The sequence below is a fragment of the Solanum pennellii genome, chromosome 10 (genome assembly GCF_001406875.1).
Source record: "Solanum pennellii chromosome 10, SPENNV200".
NCBI lineage: Eukaryota > Viridiplantae > Streptophyta > Magnoliopsida > Solanales > Solanaceae > Solanum > Solanum pennellii.
The window spans coordinates 61,996,621-62,012,012 of record NC_028646.1 but is presented as its reverse complement, the minus strand read 5'-3'; the positions used below and the strand labels follow the sequence as shown (position 1 = coordinate 62,012,012).

Below are 15,392 nucleotides of genomic sequence, written 5' to 3'. Positions count from 1 at the left end.
GTTGCACTTCTGGTGCATTGAGAATCCTTGATCTTAGGGATCAGCATTCCTCCTAGCAGGACGACCTCAGATAGCTTTTCGTGGAGGCATGATTTGAAAGATACGCGAAAGTACGAATTAGAAAGAAAATTTTATAGAGTTGAACTCTATCACACAAAAAGAGTATGAAAGAAGTGAGATATTTCCTAAATGTCGTAGCCTCCTAAAAATTATAGGTGTGGCGCGCTTCAGAGTGATAACTAGGACTCTACAGACACAACTTCATAAACACCCTAGGACTCTTGAACTGTGTACTTTGATACCAAGTTTGTCATGCCCTGAGCCTACACCCTGAACGTAACTGTACTCGAGAACGATGTTGGCTCCAAGCGAACCCTTGGCCTGGCTCAATACTTAGCGGAAGACTTACTCAATAATATATGGACTCAATTGCAAAGATTTAACTCAATCTCAAATTAAATGAGTTTTTAAAAAAAATCATTTTTCTTACCCACTCCACACTGCTCCCCCTCCCCCCAAAAAAAATATTTTTTTAAATTTTTTCGTGTAAAAATTTTTAAAAAAAAAGAACGGAGGGAGTATGAAAACTTATTATTTTTAAATAAGGTAATATTTCCTTCATTCCTTTTAAGTTGTGACATTTTTGTTTTTATAGCCAAAACATATGATTATGACTGAACACTTTAAGATGTATTTTGTTTTATCATATTAATAGAAAAAACATAACTGATAATACTTTTCATAAAAAAAATTAAATATCTAATTATATATTTTAAAATATAAAATAAATATAATTTAATTTAGATTTGAAAACTAGTCAAATTGACTTTCAAAATACCCAATAAAACAACTAAAAAGGAACGGAGGAAATTATTTAACATTCAAACTCATAGTCAAACTTATACATACACGTGTCTTATAAAGAGTAGCCTGGTCAAAATTCAAAGGTAGGTGATAGTTTTGGTACACACAATACATTAAACCATCCGTTTATAAATTCAGTTACTAATCTTAAGGAGTTACTCAAGCAACTTCTTTCTCTCTACCATTAACAAAATCAATGGAGAAGAGATAGAGAAAGAACCACCAAAAAACGCAAGTTATGAAATGATAACAAATGTGGTGCATGTTCAAGAGTATTGACTCTAATCAAGGGGAATAAAAAAAAAAAGACAAAAAAATAGAGGCAGAATACTAGAGGAGTTGAATTGATCATCCACCCCATTTTGTTATTAGTTTCTATATAATAATAATAATGGCACAAATGCAACCTGAGAAAGTTGCTTCTAGTGTCCAAGAATCAACACAAGATCAATTTGTTGATCATAATGGTGTAGGTTCTTTTAAGTTTAATGTTCAAGCCCCTGCCTTTGTGCCAAGAAAATCACATGCCACCACAATACCTATTTCAGGAGGATATTTATACCCATGCAATTTTCAATATGTTAATACTAATAATAATAATAATAATAATAGTAAAATTTATGGGGGTGATCAAGATGTTGCCTCCTTACTTCAAGAACCAAGTTTTGTTTCATCACTATCTCAAAAGGATAAGCTTCCTGAAGACCTTAGGCTAAAAGTCATCAAACAGGTTATTCTTTTTCTCTTTTTATCTTTTTCTTTTCTTTTCTTTTTTTGTTTATGAATATAAGTGGTGTTTGATAAGGTTTTTCGGGTATCTGCTATCTTCCACCACTAGTACAAGTATCAAATATGCATAATTTTGTATACTAAGGTTTAGGTAAATGGAAATGAATCTCCTCTTGAGATTTGAACATGATCTCCTACGATTTTCGCCCGCTTCATTGACACAACGGTGTGTCAATGAAGGGCCTTTTCCTTTTTTGTCAGGAAAACATTTTCTTGATGTTCTTATTTTTCCATGTTAGGTTGAACAGAATGAAAAATATTTTTTCTCAAGGAAAATAAATTCTTTAAAATAAGGAAAATGATTTCCTTGATGAAAATTTAAAAGAAAAGTTTATCAATGATATTTTTTGTATTCGCGCACCCAACCAGCCCAATTCATACACGTTGACCATTCCACCCCTGCCACCTCGAGGCCCAACACCCCACCCCTATAATGTTTTGATATATCATAGGTAAATGCTTTTGAGATGATATGTTTTTACTTACCTACCAAACACTTTAAATATAAGTAAAAACCTACTTATTATTCAAGAAAATATTTTTTACGAAAATATTCTCCGCGGGAGATATTCTCCTTCATACTAAGCCACGTCGTTGGGTGCCCTTTTCTCTTTGCTTTTTTTTTTACTTTATTGACCTTGATCTTGTTTACTTTCTTTTAATAGAATTTGGATCTAAATTGGTGTAGTTTCTTAGTTTATACCCCAATTTAGATCCTAATTGAACATGCTTGATTCAAATGAACTCTTTAACAAAAAAGGAAAGTAAGTTTACAATCACAAAGATAGCACTTTTAGCTAGCTTTTTTTGTGAAGAGAAACATGTAGCTTAAAAGAAGTATGAAAACACATGTAATGCAACCGCAAACTTTGTTCTGTTACATGACCATTCTACAAACATATTGCTTCAAGAATAGTCTGATTCTGCTCTTATTTTTGAGTTTTTGTATCTAAGAGTTGATAGTTTATATGTTCAATAGGTTGAATACCAACTTAGTGACATGAGCTTGCTCGCGAATGAGAGTTTGTTGAAACAAATGAACAAGGACCCTGAAGCCTTTGGTGAGTACGCTATTGATATTCGTTAAAGAAAATGTCTGCATTTTTTCTATGCATTAGCTTTCTCACGTTCTCGCAAAATGTATATTCTACTACTACTACTATTGCAGTTCCTATTTCTTCTGTTTCGGCTACAAAGAAAATCAAGTCCCTCATCACCAACAACCAATTAACACTTTCCCATGCCCTCTTGTCCTCTACAAAATTGGTAACTTTTGGATTTTTAGTTGCAGTGTTTTAACTTCTTTATTTGATAACAACTAATATGTTCTGCATTCGAAAGATTGTAAGCGATGATGGCAAGAGAGTCAAACGAAAAATCCCATTCACTGACAAGGATAAAGAGGAATTGATGGTACACTTACATTTCTCATGTATCTATTGTCTATGGTTTTGATTAAATTTCATAGTACTAATATTACACCTCTCGATTCCATTTCTTCAGTTACGCACTGTGGTAGCTGAGAATCTACCTGATGATCACTCTCATCACAACATCGAGAAAATATTTAATGTGGCTGGAAGGTGATGATTATATTCTTGTATCTCGTCCACAAATTTTATCTTTTCTATATGTATGTGTTGTCGAACTAACACATCATGGTGTTCTGTTCCCATTTTAGTGTCAAAACCATCCGAGTATGCCATCCTCAAGATCCTAACACACGAACACGAGGAGACCTGGGCATCAGCAGTAAGGTATGAGTACTAAGTAACAGAAATGTTCTGTTTCCTCAAACAAAAAAAAAACACTTTCCCTTTAGATAGGTATCTAATTCCTTCTGTTTTATTATCTTATCAAGCTTCACGCACTGATAGAGTTCGAGCATCCAGAAGCCGCTGAGAAAGCAGTATGCTTTTATTTTTGTGCTTCCTTTGAAGTTTTTTCTGCAGACCTGATTTTGCTACAACTTTCGATCATCTTTAAAACTGTTATTTGCCTTAACTTAATCAGGCGGAGAAGCTAAATGATGAGAGGAACTGGAGAAAGGGCCTTCGAGTGAGGTTGTTGCTCAGACGTTCAGTAAGTTTAATCATTGCATTTTTGCTTTTGTTTTTTCATTTACAACAACTAATTTGATCTGAATACGTTTGATTCGTTCAGAACACAGTCTTAAATTCATTAAAATGAACCTATTTGTTGCTATTGTTGCAGCCAAAGTCCGTTCTAAAGAGCAGAAAGACCGCATTTGAGGGCTGTTTAGATGATGAAGATTGGATGAGTTCTGAATTAGCAGAAGACTCGCATCATGTTTCTAACCAATCAGAAGTAGTGGATCATACTAATGTAAGTATATCTATATATGGTACTCATGATCACTATCAAATATTACAATGTTATGATTCAAATTTCTCTCGATTCATCTTAGGTTGAAGAGACTTTAGCAGCTGCAACAACAAAGAAAACATGGGGTAAAGGGCGTGTTAAAAGTACACGACAAAGAAACCAAATGTACAGCGGACGTGGACTGCTTTCCTCATCACCACAAAGCAGCAAGACATACGAAGCTCCGGTGAAACAAGTTACAAAAGGACCTAGAATGCCAGATGGAACCAGAGGTTTCACTATGGGAAGGGGGAAGCCCCTGAGTATTAATATTCAAACTGGAGTACATGTTGTATAAATGGAAGATGATCAATTTTGCCCCGGTTTCACTTGGTAGTCCATGAAAGCCTCAAGTCAAATTCTTTTTGTTGTTAAATATATATTTTCATGTCAATTTTTTTCTAGAACTAATTAAGATCCAAAAGTACTATATAGGTTATTAACTAAGGCTATATGCTTCCTTGAGACTACCAATTTTGTTTTGTACATTTCTCTTTTTGTGAAAATTATCATATCATGGGGAATAATATGACTGAGTTTAAGATTCTGCCTCTCATTCAGTCTTCAGTAGTGTGCATTATTAGTTTTTAATATATTACTCATGAATTCTGTTCTTCAATAATGTGGAGGTTAAAAGGAAGCAATTATTTTGAACAATCTATTGTTTGAACTTTGAAACATGATGGCTTTTGTTACATCAATATGTCCTCAAAAGTGCTCCACAGTGAACTTATGTTCTCTATGCCCATCCCCATGTATGTATTGTCATAATGATGGTTGAGTACGTAGTAAGAATTAATGGGAAATGAAAGGAAAATAAAAAAAAACTTCTAAGGTTTTCTTATGTTTTAATAAGAAAAAGTATTTCTCCCTCATCGTGGTGGAAAGAAAAGTTAAAGTGTTAAATAGAGAAATACTTCAACCAGTTGTTAAAAATGTTGGAAAAAAGGACCCCTCATGTTGATGTCGTCGTCGCTCGGCTCAGCGTTCGAAATGACTATTTTGAAAGGTTATAACTTTTAGGAACAAAATACCACTGATTCCTCAGACTTTTCACTTGTGAAATTTCTGAACTTTTCTTCTGCAAAATTCAATATTTGTGTTCTATACTACCGTTGAGTGGCTCGCTCAAACCATTGTTTTGGGTATCAGTACAATAGTGAATAGAATTGTTCTATCATAAGATCGATTTCAATTCAAACCTCAGATACTAGAGGGAAATAATTTTCTTAAGAAGATTGTGCATTCAGCGGACTAAATTTTCTTTTCTTTCTGTTTCATGTGATTGATACAGATTCTGGTATGATAATTCTATTAGTTTTTGTTCTTGACTACATGATTCAAACTTTGGAGTTTTACTGTATGCAAAGTTTTGTTGTCACTAGTATATTGTCAAATACAGATTGAAAAACAATCTTAAGGAAATGACTGTTTTATTTGTTAATCTGTATTTGTGGATGGAGAAAAAAAATTCGTGATTTTCTACTCCAATTAAGTTTGCAATTTAATCTATTGTTTACAGAATCATTTATATCGATTTTTGTTTATTAGAAATGGAAATCGATAGTGCTACGACTTTTGTGGTCGTTGATGCACCAACCAGAACTATTGTGCCACGAGCAGAGAAATCAGGAAAAAATTCTGATGTGAATTTCAAAGAGGCAGCAACAAGTATTTTTCTTGCATACTACTCTTGGTCTGCAGAAATAAACATCAGCGCATGCTGCTGATATGTTAAATATAGAAGAAAACCATGATTATTGAACAGAAAGACTTCCTATGTAAAGACTACATTTTAAGTGCTTTAAATAATGACTTATATAATGTTTTCAGCGCAATGACTACTTCGCGAGAATTGTGGAATGCACTTGAGAACATGCATGTGTGCTTGAATTAAAACTCTGACATATTTCTTTCCCTCAATTTTCTTTTTCACGATTTGCAGCTGCTGAGTGTGAAGCTTTCTTCTTTTTCTCTTGATTTGAAGGGTGAAGATAAAAAATGTGAAGTAGGTTATCTTTCAATTAGCTTTCTTCCTTTTCTCTTTATTGATAATAATGGTATCAGTTCAACAACTATTTGTAGGAAAATAATGAATAGTTTTAAATTTTTTTCTTGATTATCTTCGATTTTTATTATTTTTTGTGAGGCATTTTTTTGTGTCTTTTGTAGTTGATCCTGTTTTGAGTATTTTTAGTTTTGTGGTTTTTTGGATTATGTTTATATAATTTGATTGTGTGTAGTATATATTTGTCATCTATATAAGATTATGAAAGTAATTTTTGTTGATTTTCTTATCAATTCTCATCTTCAAATCAGTTACACCATATCAAAAACACAAACGAATGCTAAGTGGTATGATGATGCTCATCTCAAATATATAGAGTTATGTGAATTAGAGATTAGGAAAGGAAATAAATCAAACACTCATTTATCTGGAGATGGATGAAAATATGACTAAAGCCTTAATGAAAAAGGGAAAGACGCTATTAAAAAAACAAATGAAAAATCATCAGGATGGCATGAAAGCTGAGTGGACTCTTTTTAAGCAATTGATGAAAGGGGATACAAGTATAGGATGGGATGCCACCAAAAATACAATTATGGCTGATGATTGGTGGAAGCGAATAATTAAGATACATTTCTCACATTATTCTATATATCTTTTTATTTCTTTTATTGCTACATTTTTACTTAAATTTGTTGTTTATCTTTTGTTACAGGAGGATATTCGATATAAAAAATTTAGGAATAACGATCTTTCACTCATATAATTTTGCTATGATGTATTGTTTTCTAATATTGTTGCTACGGGAAAAAGAGCATATGCCTCATATTAACCTCAATTTTTTGAAATTGGGGTAAATTTTAACGAAGAAGATCAAATGGTATTGATAATGATCGTATGGAACACTTAATTCTTATTAATGATTAAGGGGTGATGAAAGTGATGATCCGCAAGATATGAATTCTACTATGTTTTTAAACCACCACTAAAAATACAAATTTCAACTGATGGTATTGGAACTAGTAATCAAGTGAAAAAAAGTAAGATAAAATCTACAGTTGCATCAATGAAAGAGGATATGCACTCTTTAGTGGAGTTAATGTCTAACAAAAATATTGCTACATCTCATGAGGTAGATGATCCCACCATTAATAAGTGTATGAATTTTGTGGAAAACATTCCTGGTATTTTTTAAAGGGGTGAAATGTACAACTATTTCGTGAACATGTTTCTTAAAAAAGACATTCGGCAATTATTTCTTAAGATGCCTAGGAATGAAACTCGAAAGTCTTGGATGAAGTATAACTATCAGTTATACCTTAAGAAAGTATGAAGAATGTGTTGTTATGGAAAAAGTGATTTTTTAATATTTTATGTTTGACATTATTCTTGTAAGCATGAACTTTTTTACTTTTGATGTTTTGTAATTAGAGATACTTTTATTTCTAGTTAAATGGAGGACTTAGACTTAACTATATAACCCCATTTGAGTGATTTGTTAGACGAAGAACTAGAACAAAGTGAGAGAGAGAGAGAGCAAAATGAGAAAGAATGGATGGCTCTATGCCGGATAGCAGGTAAATACATTTTAATGTATTATGAAAAATACTTGTTCAAAGAACCTTGTCGTACATCAAGGCATTCCGGGTATATGTTTATTCAAGAGATATTACAAGAAAATGAAACTCGTTGTTATGAAAATTTTTTATTAAAGAAGGTGGTGTTTGTTGATCTATCCAAAAATTTAAACGAAAAATATGGACTTAAGCCCACACGTGAAATATTTATACATGAAATGTTAGGCATGTTATTAATGACTTGTGCACATGGAGCGAAAAATCTAATGATACAAGATATCTTTCAACATTCGGGGAGACGGTTCATAGACACTTTCATAGTGCTTTAAAAGCTGTTTCTAAGCTTGCAAGAGACATTATTAAACCATATTTAAATTATAATGATGGTATTGGAGCTCACAAGCCATGTAATAAACGATATTTGCGTTTCTTTAAGGGAAGTAATAACTTTTAGTTTGCCATATTTTTTTAGTATTACTTGTTATATTATTTTAGTTTACTTGTCTATATTTTTAGGATTGTATTGAAGCACTTGATGACACACATGTTAAAACTAGATTACCACAAGGTCAACAAATATCTTATATTGGACGTAAAGGTTATCCGACTCAAAATATTCTTACCGTTGTAAATTTTAATGAATTACATTTGCATGGACTGGGTGGAAAGAAGCAACTCATGATAGTCGTATATTTGGTGAGGCTCTTCGTAGAAGTGAACTTAATTTTCCACTTCCTTTAGGAAACAAATATCATTTAGTGGATGCAGGATATGCACACATGAAAGGATATATGGCTCCAAAAAGGAGATTATGTGAGATATCATCTTCCTGACTTTTGTCATGGTGCAACAATACAATTGCGTTAGCCAAGAGGACTCTCTGAAAAATTTAAATCTATGCATTCTTCACGTAGAAGTACATTAGAGCACACATTTGGTGTTTGGAAAGCAAGTCGGTCTATTTTTTGCGAGATATGCCTTAGAGCCTGTTTGGATTGGCTTAAAAAGAGTAACATTAAAAAAGTAACTTTTCAAAGTGCTGAAAGTTATTTTAAAAATAAATATTTATATGTTCAGATAAAAGTGCTACAGTTGAAGAAAAAATTGTTGATGATGTGTTTGACAAATAAGTGTTGCTAAACACTGTTTTCATCAAAAAATCTGAATACCCTTAAAGTTGTTAATATAATAAGAAGTCAGTTAATTTAAAGTTTTTGTTCTTAAAAAAATTAAAACAAAATCAATTTTATATTTTACATCCATAAGTAATAATATTTTCCTATCATTCACATATTTCTTTATTATCATATTTTATTTATAAGATGAGTATAAATTTATTATTTAATTTAATTTTATAACTTATTATAGATTTTTAAAAATATATAATTTAGATCACATGAAAAGATTGAAAATTTATTTTAGTTACATTCATAAGTAATAATAATTGTCTATCATTCACATATTTTTTTATCATCATAAATTATTTATAATAGGAATATAAATTTATAATTCATGTTAATTTTATATCCGCAACTTATTTTAGATTTTAAAAATATATAATTTGAATAGATCGCTTAAATGATCTAAGATTTATTCTAGTTACATTCATAAATAATAATAATTGTCCATCATTTTACATACTTGTGTATCATCACAAATTACCTATAAGAGGAATATAAATTGATATTTCAAAATAAGTTGTTTGATTCAAATACAAACATCAAAATGATAGAGAACACTTCACTAATATAAATATGAAAATACTCAAATAATACAAACATCAAACATTATCAATTTCATTAGCAATCATGTCACGGAATCCCGTCCAATGAGTATCACTTTGCCTTCATATTTTCTGCTATATTGTTAGTGCTTGAACTTGTGCAAATTTCGGAGTCAACCGATGAAATATATCTCTCATTCTCATTCGTTTGAAATATATCATTTACATTGCATTTTTAAAAAAGTATAATTGTAAATGACCATAGTAACAAGTATGATGTACCTTTTAGTGTCAATTTTATTTCATTTGAATTGATAGAATAGATTAAGAAGAAAAAGAAGAAGGTTATTTTGATTTTGTTTTTTTTAAAAAATCATATCATATATTTATATAAAAGAGAATCATAGGTTGTCTATGTGACGCAATCACAAATTTGGAATCCCTATTTAACTTATTTATTTTCAAAATTAGTCTTCTCTTTTATGAAAAGTTGTGACTATTATGAAAAGTTGCGACTTATAAAAAAAGTTGCCACTTTTACAAAAAGTTGCGACTTTTACAAAAAGTTGTGATATTTTGTGAAAAGTTGTGACTTTTATGAAGAATTGCAACTTTTACGAAGAGTTGCGACTTTTATGAGGACTTGCAATTTTAATGAAGAGTTGCAACTTTTATAAAAAAATTGTGACTTTTATGAAAGATTGTGACTTATCCAAAGAGTTGTGTCCTAATTCACACTACCCTTTGTTTTCTATAAATAGAGTGATTTTCTTTCATTTTAACACAACGAAAATTCTGAACTTCTTCTTCTGCACAATTAAATACCTGTGCACTTTGCTCTTGTTGAGTGATTCATTGACACCATTGTTTTTGTACAATACACTGGTGAGTAGAATCGTTTTATCTTGAGAGGATCTATTCCTTTAAACCTCAAGTACTAGAATGATATAATTTCCTTAAGGAAACAATGTGAGCTTGACTTTTTCCATTATGTTTCATTTTATTATTAAAGATCCTGACATATTTTTTACAATCATTAATTTATACTTATTTTATTAATTTTTATTTTTGAGTACTTGTTTTAAACTTTGTTATTTATATTTATGCTTTTGATTATTATGTTGAAGTAAATATATGTTAATCAAGAGTTTAATGTAATCATTATACTATTGGTGTCATATAGATTAGAATTCTTAAACTTGTAAAGTAAATGACTTTGATCTTTATAGAGTTTTCAGTTTCTAAAAGATCCACTGGATGTCCAAGAAGGGACTTTGAGTGTTCAAAAGTTATGGTGGTTCCACACTACCTTGTAGTTTTATTTATTCAACTTTCTATCATATTGAGACATTCAATCGATTAGTGACATCCAAAAAATAAAGGAATGTAGTGGGGTGGTAAATATTGTACTCAACCTTAATTAAATGTTTGGGGTTCAAATGTTGGGTTGGAACAAAAAATTACCCCTCAAAGTTAGATGAATCTATAAGAATCAAATATTAAATAAATAATCATCACCATATAACTTTTAGATTAAAAGTCCCAAAAACTAAAGCTTTAACCATTTTGATCGAACCATAAATAACAAAATATGTTTATCTATCAAAGTAGTGTCATCGACTGCATATGATTTGACTTAAGGGAATTGCCAAGACATCATTTAATCCAATTATTAGAGTGACATACATTATTTCATTGAAATTCAAGGCATGTGTTTTTATATTTGAATAAACTTATAAAGTACACAAGTAATTATATAAGATTTATAATATTTAGATTTTGTATGTAGAGACCTTGAAGAAACACACTCACAATTGATGAATAAAATGTTTGTATCACTTTTTGAAAATACAAATATAGATAATGAAACAATTACATATTTTTTTCGAAAGACTTTGGTGATGAACAACTGTAGTAAAATGAAGAATTAATAACTTAATCCATAAATACTATGTTCAAAAGTAGATTATTGACGTAATTTACCTCTGCGCGAAACACGGACAACTCACCTAATAAGAATTGAATTCTTTATAAGTAGCAAAACTTTATAAGGACTGAAATGTATTTACAAGAAAAATAATAATATATTTATTTTTTAAAAAATGCTATTTTTAAGTATTAAATAGGGATATTTTTAGATTAAGAGCCTGTTTGGCTCAGCTTAAAAGCTGATAAAACTGACTTAAAAGCTGATTTTTGACTTAATTAGTTGTTTGACAATTCTCAAAATAACTTATTTTAAGTTTAAAAAAACTTATCCAAAAGTTAAAAGTTGGGGTAGGGGTGCTTTTCTTTTTTTAGCTTATAAGCTCTTTTAAGTTGACCAAATTTTCACGTTTTTGCCCTTATTTCTTTTATTTTTATTTTTAGAGAAAGACATAAAGTGACACATGAAATTGTTCCGAATTTTTAAAAAGACATCTAAATTATACAAGAGTCCTATTACCCTCCTAAACAATCATGAATTGATATTATTGCATCAATTTTTGTCCACCTGGCATGGAGAGTGTATATATACTCTCTTAAAGAGCGTGAACAAACTAAAAAAATGAATATACTTTTATTTTTACAAGAATTTTACTATAAAATATATATTTTTATTTTTCTTATTATTTTAACTTTTTCTCCTTATTATTTTTTTCTTTTTCTTTCTTCCTTCTTCTTCAAAAATTCATTGTCATATTCATTAACTTATCACTTTTAATGTCACTTTTTACCACAACTCCATCTCTCTTTTATTCTACTATTAGTTTAACTCTCTTCAATTATATAATTATATACATTTCGAACAATGTGATAAACCCATTATATTTCAAGATTAGTAGACATTATTTAGTTTTTTATCCAAATTCTAATTAAACTTTTTCAATTTTCGGAGAATTCTTATGCTTTCAAAATTATCATTTCTAGTTTTGAATTTATATGAAAATGAGATAAAGTAAATGATGATACCTTCAAAATTTTGATCTTTCTTAAAAAAATAATTAGTTTTGTTATCAATAACTCAACAAAGTCTAAAAAATAGTATAATTTTGAAAAGTAAGAAATTTGACCAAATAAGAAAGAAGAAAAGAGAAAGAAAATGGAGGGGCTCAACTTGATATGAGTGTGGGATTAGGTGAGGATAAGAGGTGAAGAAGAAGGAATTAAAAAAGAAAATGAAGGAAGCTTGAAAGTTGGGGTAGAAGATAAATTAAAAATTGAAATGAAATTAAAATAAAAATAATAAAACTAAAATAAATCAAAAAGTAAGAGAAAGAAATAAAGAAACTTAAAATGAAAAAAATAATATTTCAAATTGAATTAACACATGTCGCACAATGATTGGTGTGTGATTACACTTGTCATTTAAAATCTGAAATTGATTAAAAAATAATGTAATAATATATGTTCGGAATAGTTTAGGGGGATAAATGGACATCTGCATAGTTAAGGTGTCTTTTTAAAATTTCGGAACAACTTCACGTGTCACTTTATGTATTTTCTCTTAATTTTTTTATTATTATTATAATTTTATTAGTATATTAATATTTTATTATTGTTTATTTTATTACTCTTTATTATTATTATTATATATTATTATTATATATTATTATTATTATTAATATTATTATTATATATTATTATTGTTATTAGTATTATTAATATTTTATTATTCTTATTATTACTATTATATATTATATATTATTGTATATTATTATTATTATTATTATTATTATTTTCTTCTTATTTTATTATTATTATTATATATTATTATTATTATTAATATTTATACATTATTATTATTATTATTATTTTCATATTGTTATCTTATTATTATTATTTATTATTATTATTATTATTTTATTTATTATTATTATTATTATTATTATTTATTATTATTTTTATTATTATATTTATTATTATTAATATTTTTTATTTTTTAAAATTATTATTATTAATATTATTATTTATTTTATTATTCTTTATTATTATTATTATATATATTATTATTAGTATTTCATTATTTTTTTAATATTATTATTATTATTATTATTTTATTATTCTTTGTTATTATTATTATATATTATATATTATTACTTATGTTGTTATTCTTTATTATTTTTATTTATATTATTATTATTATATATTATATATTATTATTATTCTTTTCATATTTTTTTATTATTATTATTATATATTATATATTATTATTATTATTAATTAATCAATTTTTACCATGTTAACAACTTTTAATGGTATTTCAGATATTTTAATTAAAAAAATTGTTTATCAACACTTATTTGTCAAATATATTAATAACTATTTTTTTAACTTCAGCATTTTTATCTAAATACATAATTATTTATTTTAAAAATAAATTTTAATATTTTTAAAAGTATTTTTTTAAAGCTGTTTTTTTTAAGCCTATCCAAACGGGCTCTAAATTATATGGACTAAAGAGACAATTTTTAAAAGTAAAAATTTAAGGAATCCCATAGTGTAATTCAATAATTACACCTGTCCCGACAAATTTAGTATTTACAAAAAATCCCTTAAATTTGTTGTGCCGTGATACTTTAGACTCTAGTGATACATGGTAAATGATACATGGTAAGTTTAAACTGTTAAGAAAAAAATGGGGAAAAAATGGTACATTTAATGTTGTTACTAAAACAGCTTAATTTACGGTAACAGATCATTAATCAACACAAATCAGCACGTAATTGGATATTAATTTCAAATTTTAAAAATCAAAGATTATATCATCTATTTTGAATACATTTTTTATGAACAATCTGTTAAATTTCGAACTACAATAATTTTATTGTTGTTACTGTGGATTTTTCAAGATGAATACTTTAATTTTGATGAGACATTTCGGAATTTGGGTGAACGAATTGCAGTATGAAAGTTACAAAATCGACGGAATCATTGTTGGAGATTCAATTTCGTTTTCTAATCTCAAAGCAGCAATTGCAGCCGAGTTGGATATTGATGTATCAAGGAAAGAAATTGAAATTCGATACATTGTAGAAGGTAACTCCTGTCCGATGAAACTTAAGAACGATATGAGTGTTAAACTATATTTTGAACTGAAAAAAAACGAGCCTGGATTTTCAGTGTATCCATTATGTATTGACACAATTGAAAAGAATAGTGGTACTGTACATAACTTTGATGGAACAAGTGGAGAAATAACGTGTGTAGAAGGCACAACACATGATACACAGGCTTTGGCAATGGTTGAAACTAGCTTATTTGATTCACATGAAAATGCAGAAGTTGGAGTTGCAAATGTTATAATCAATTCAGATATTGTTGATGTGAAGACAGGTCAGATATATAAGGATAAAGCAACACTTGTAGATGTGATGACGAAATATAAGATAAAGAACAACTTCAATTGCAAAGTAAAGAGGTCTGATCAACAAAGGTATGACAGTGTTTTGATATTTTAATGTATCATGTGTTGTTTTATATTTTAATTAGTACATGAAACATTACTATTTTAAATGAAAACCTGCATGTTTCATATGTCCTTTTATATTTTAATGTATCACCATATCAGTAATTTGTTTTGATACATTGAAATAACTATTTTTGATACTTTAATATATTACTACTGATATAGTAAGGACTGTATCAATTTAAACAGTCATATCACAACTAGTGGATACTTTTCATTAAATTTTGATACTTTTCTTAAAAACTGGTTGATACTTTTTGTGTAATTCATTGTTTGATTACTTTAAACATTATTGTTGAATATATTATATGATGCAATTGATATATGTATTAATATGCTTAAAAAATGTACGCAGCTATGTGTTGGTATGCTTTTCAGACAAATGTGGTTGGACTATGAAGGCGTCCTGCAGGAAAAAATCTGATATATTCATTGTTAGAAATTTCAATAGTGAACATACGTGTCCGATGAGGGAGAGGGTATTAACCAAAGTCCAAGCAACAATTTGTAAGTGGAGTGACAACTCCAAAATTGGTCAATTATAAACGAATTTATACTCCAAGAGATATAATTGATGATATTAGAAAATATTATGGG

At 28.6% G+C, this 15,392-nt stretch overlaps 2 protein-coding genes and 1 pseudogene across 2 annotated transcripts; all 3 read left to right on the top strand.

The window, feature by feature from the left end:
• Positions 1-1,050: 1,050 nt before the first annotated feature.
• On the top strand, positions 1,051-4,594 carry LOC107032595 (la-related protein 6C-like). Its single transcript, XM_015234193.2, has 10 exons — positions 1,051-1,594; positions 2,633-2,714; positions 2,822-2,919; positions 2,995-3,066; positions 3,157-3,236; positions 3,335-3,410; positions 3,515-3,562; positions 3,667-3,735; positions 3,868-3,999; positions 4,082-4,594. The coding sequence occupies exons 1-10, from the start codon at positions 1,256-1,258 to the stop codon at positions 4,334-4,336; spliced, it is 1,251 nt and encodes a 416-aa protein (XP_015089679.1). The 5' UTR covers positions 1,051-1,255; the 3' UTR covers positions 4,337-4,594.
• A 997-nt stretch (positions 4,595-5,591) lies between these two features.
• LOC107001446 lies at positions 5,592-7,241 on the top strand (annotated as a pseudogene).
• A 6,955-nt stretch (positions 7,242-14,196) lies between these two features.
• Positions 14,197-15,340, top strand: LOC114074205. Its single transcript, XM_027912087.1, has 2 exons — positions 14,197-14,762; positions 15,151-15,340. Exons 1-2 carry the CDS (start codon positions 14,197-14,199, stop codon positions 15,338-15,340), a joined length of 756 nt encoding a protein of 251 aa, XP_027767888.1.
• Positions 15,341-15,392: the final 52 nt, after the last annotated feature.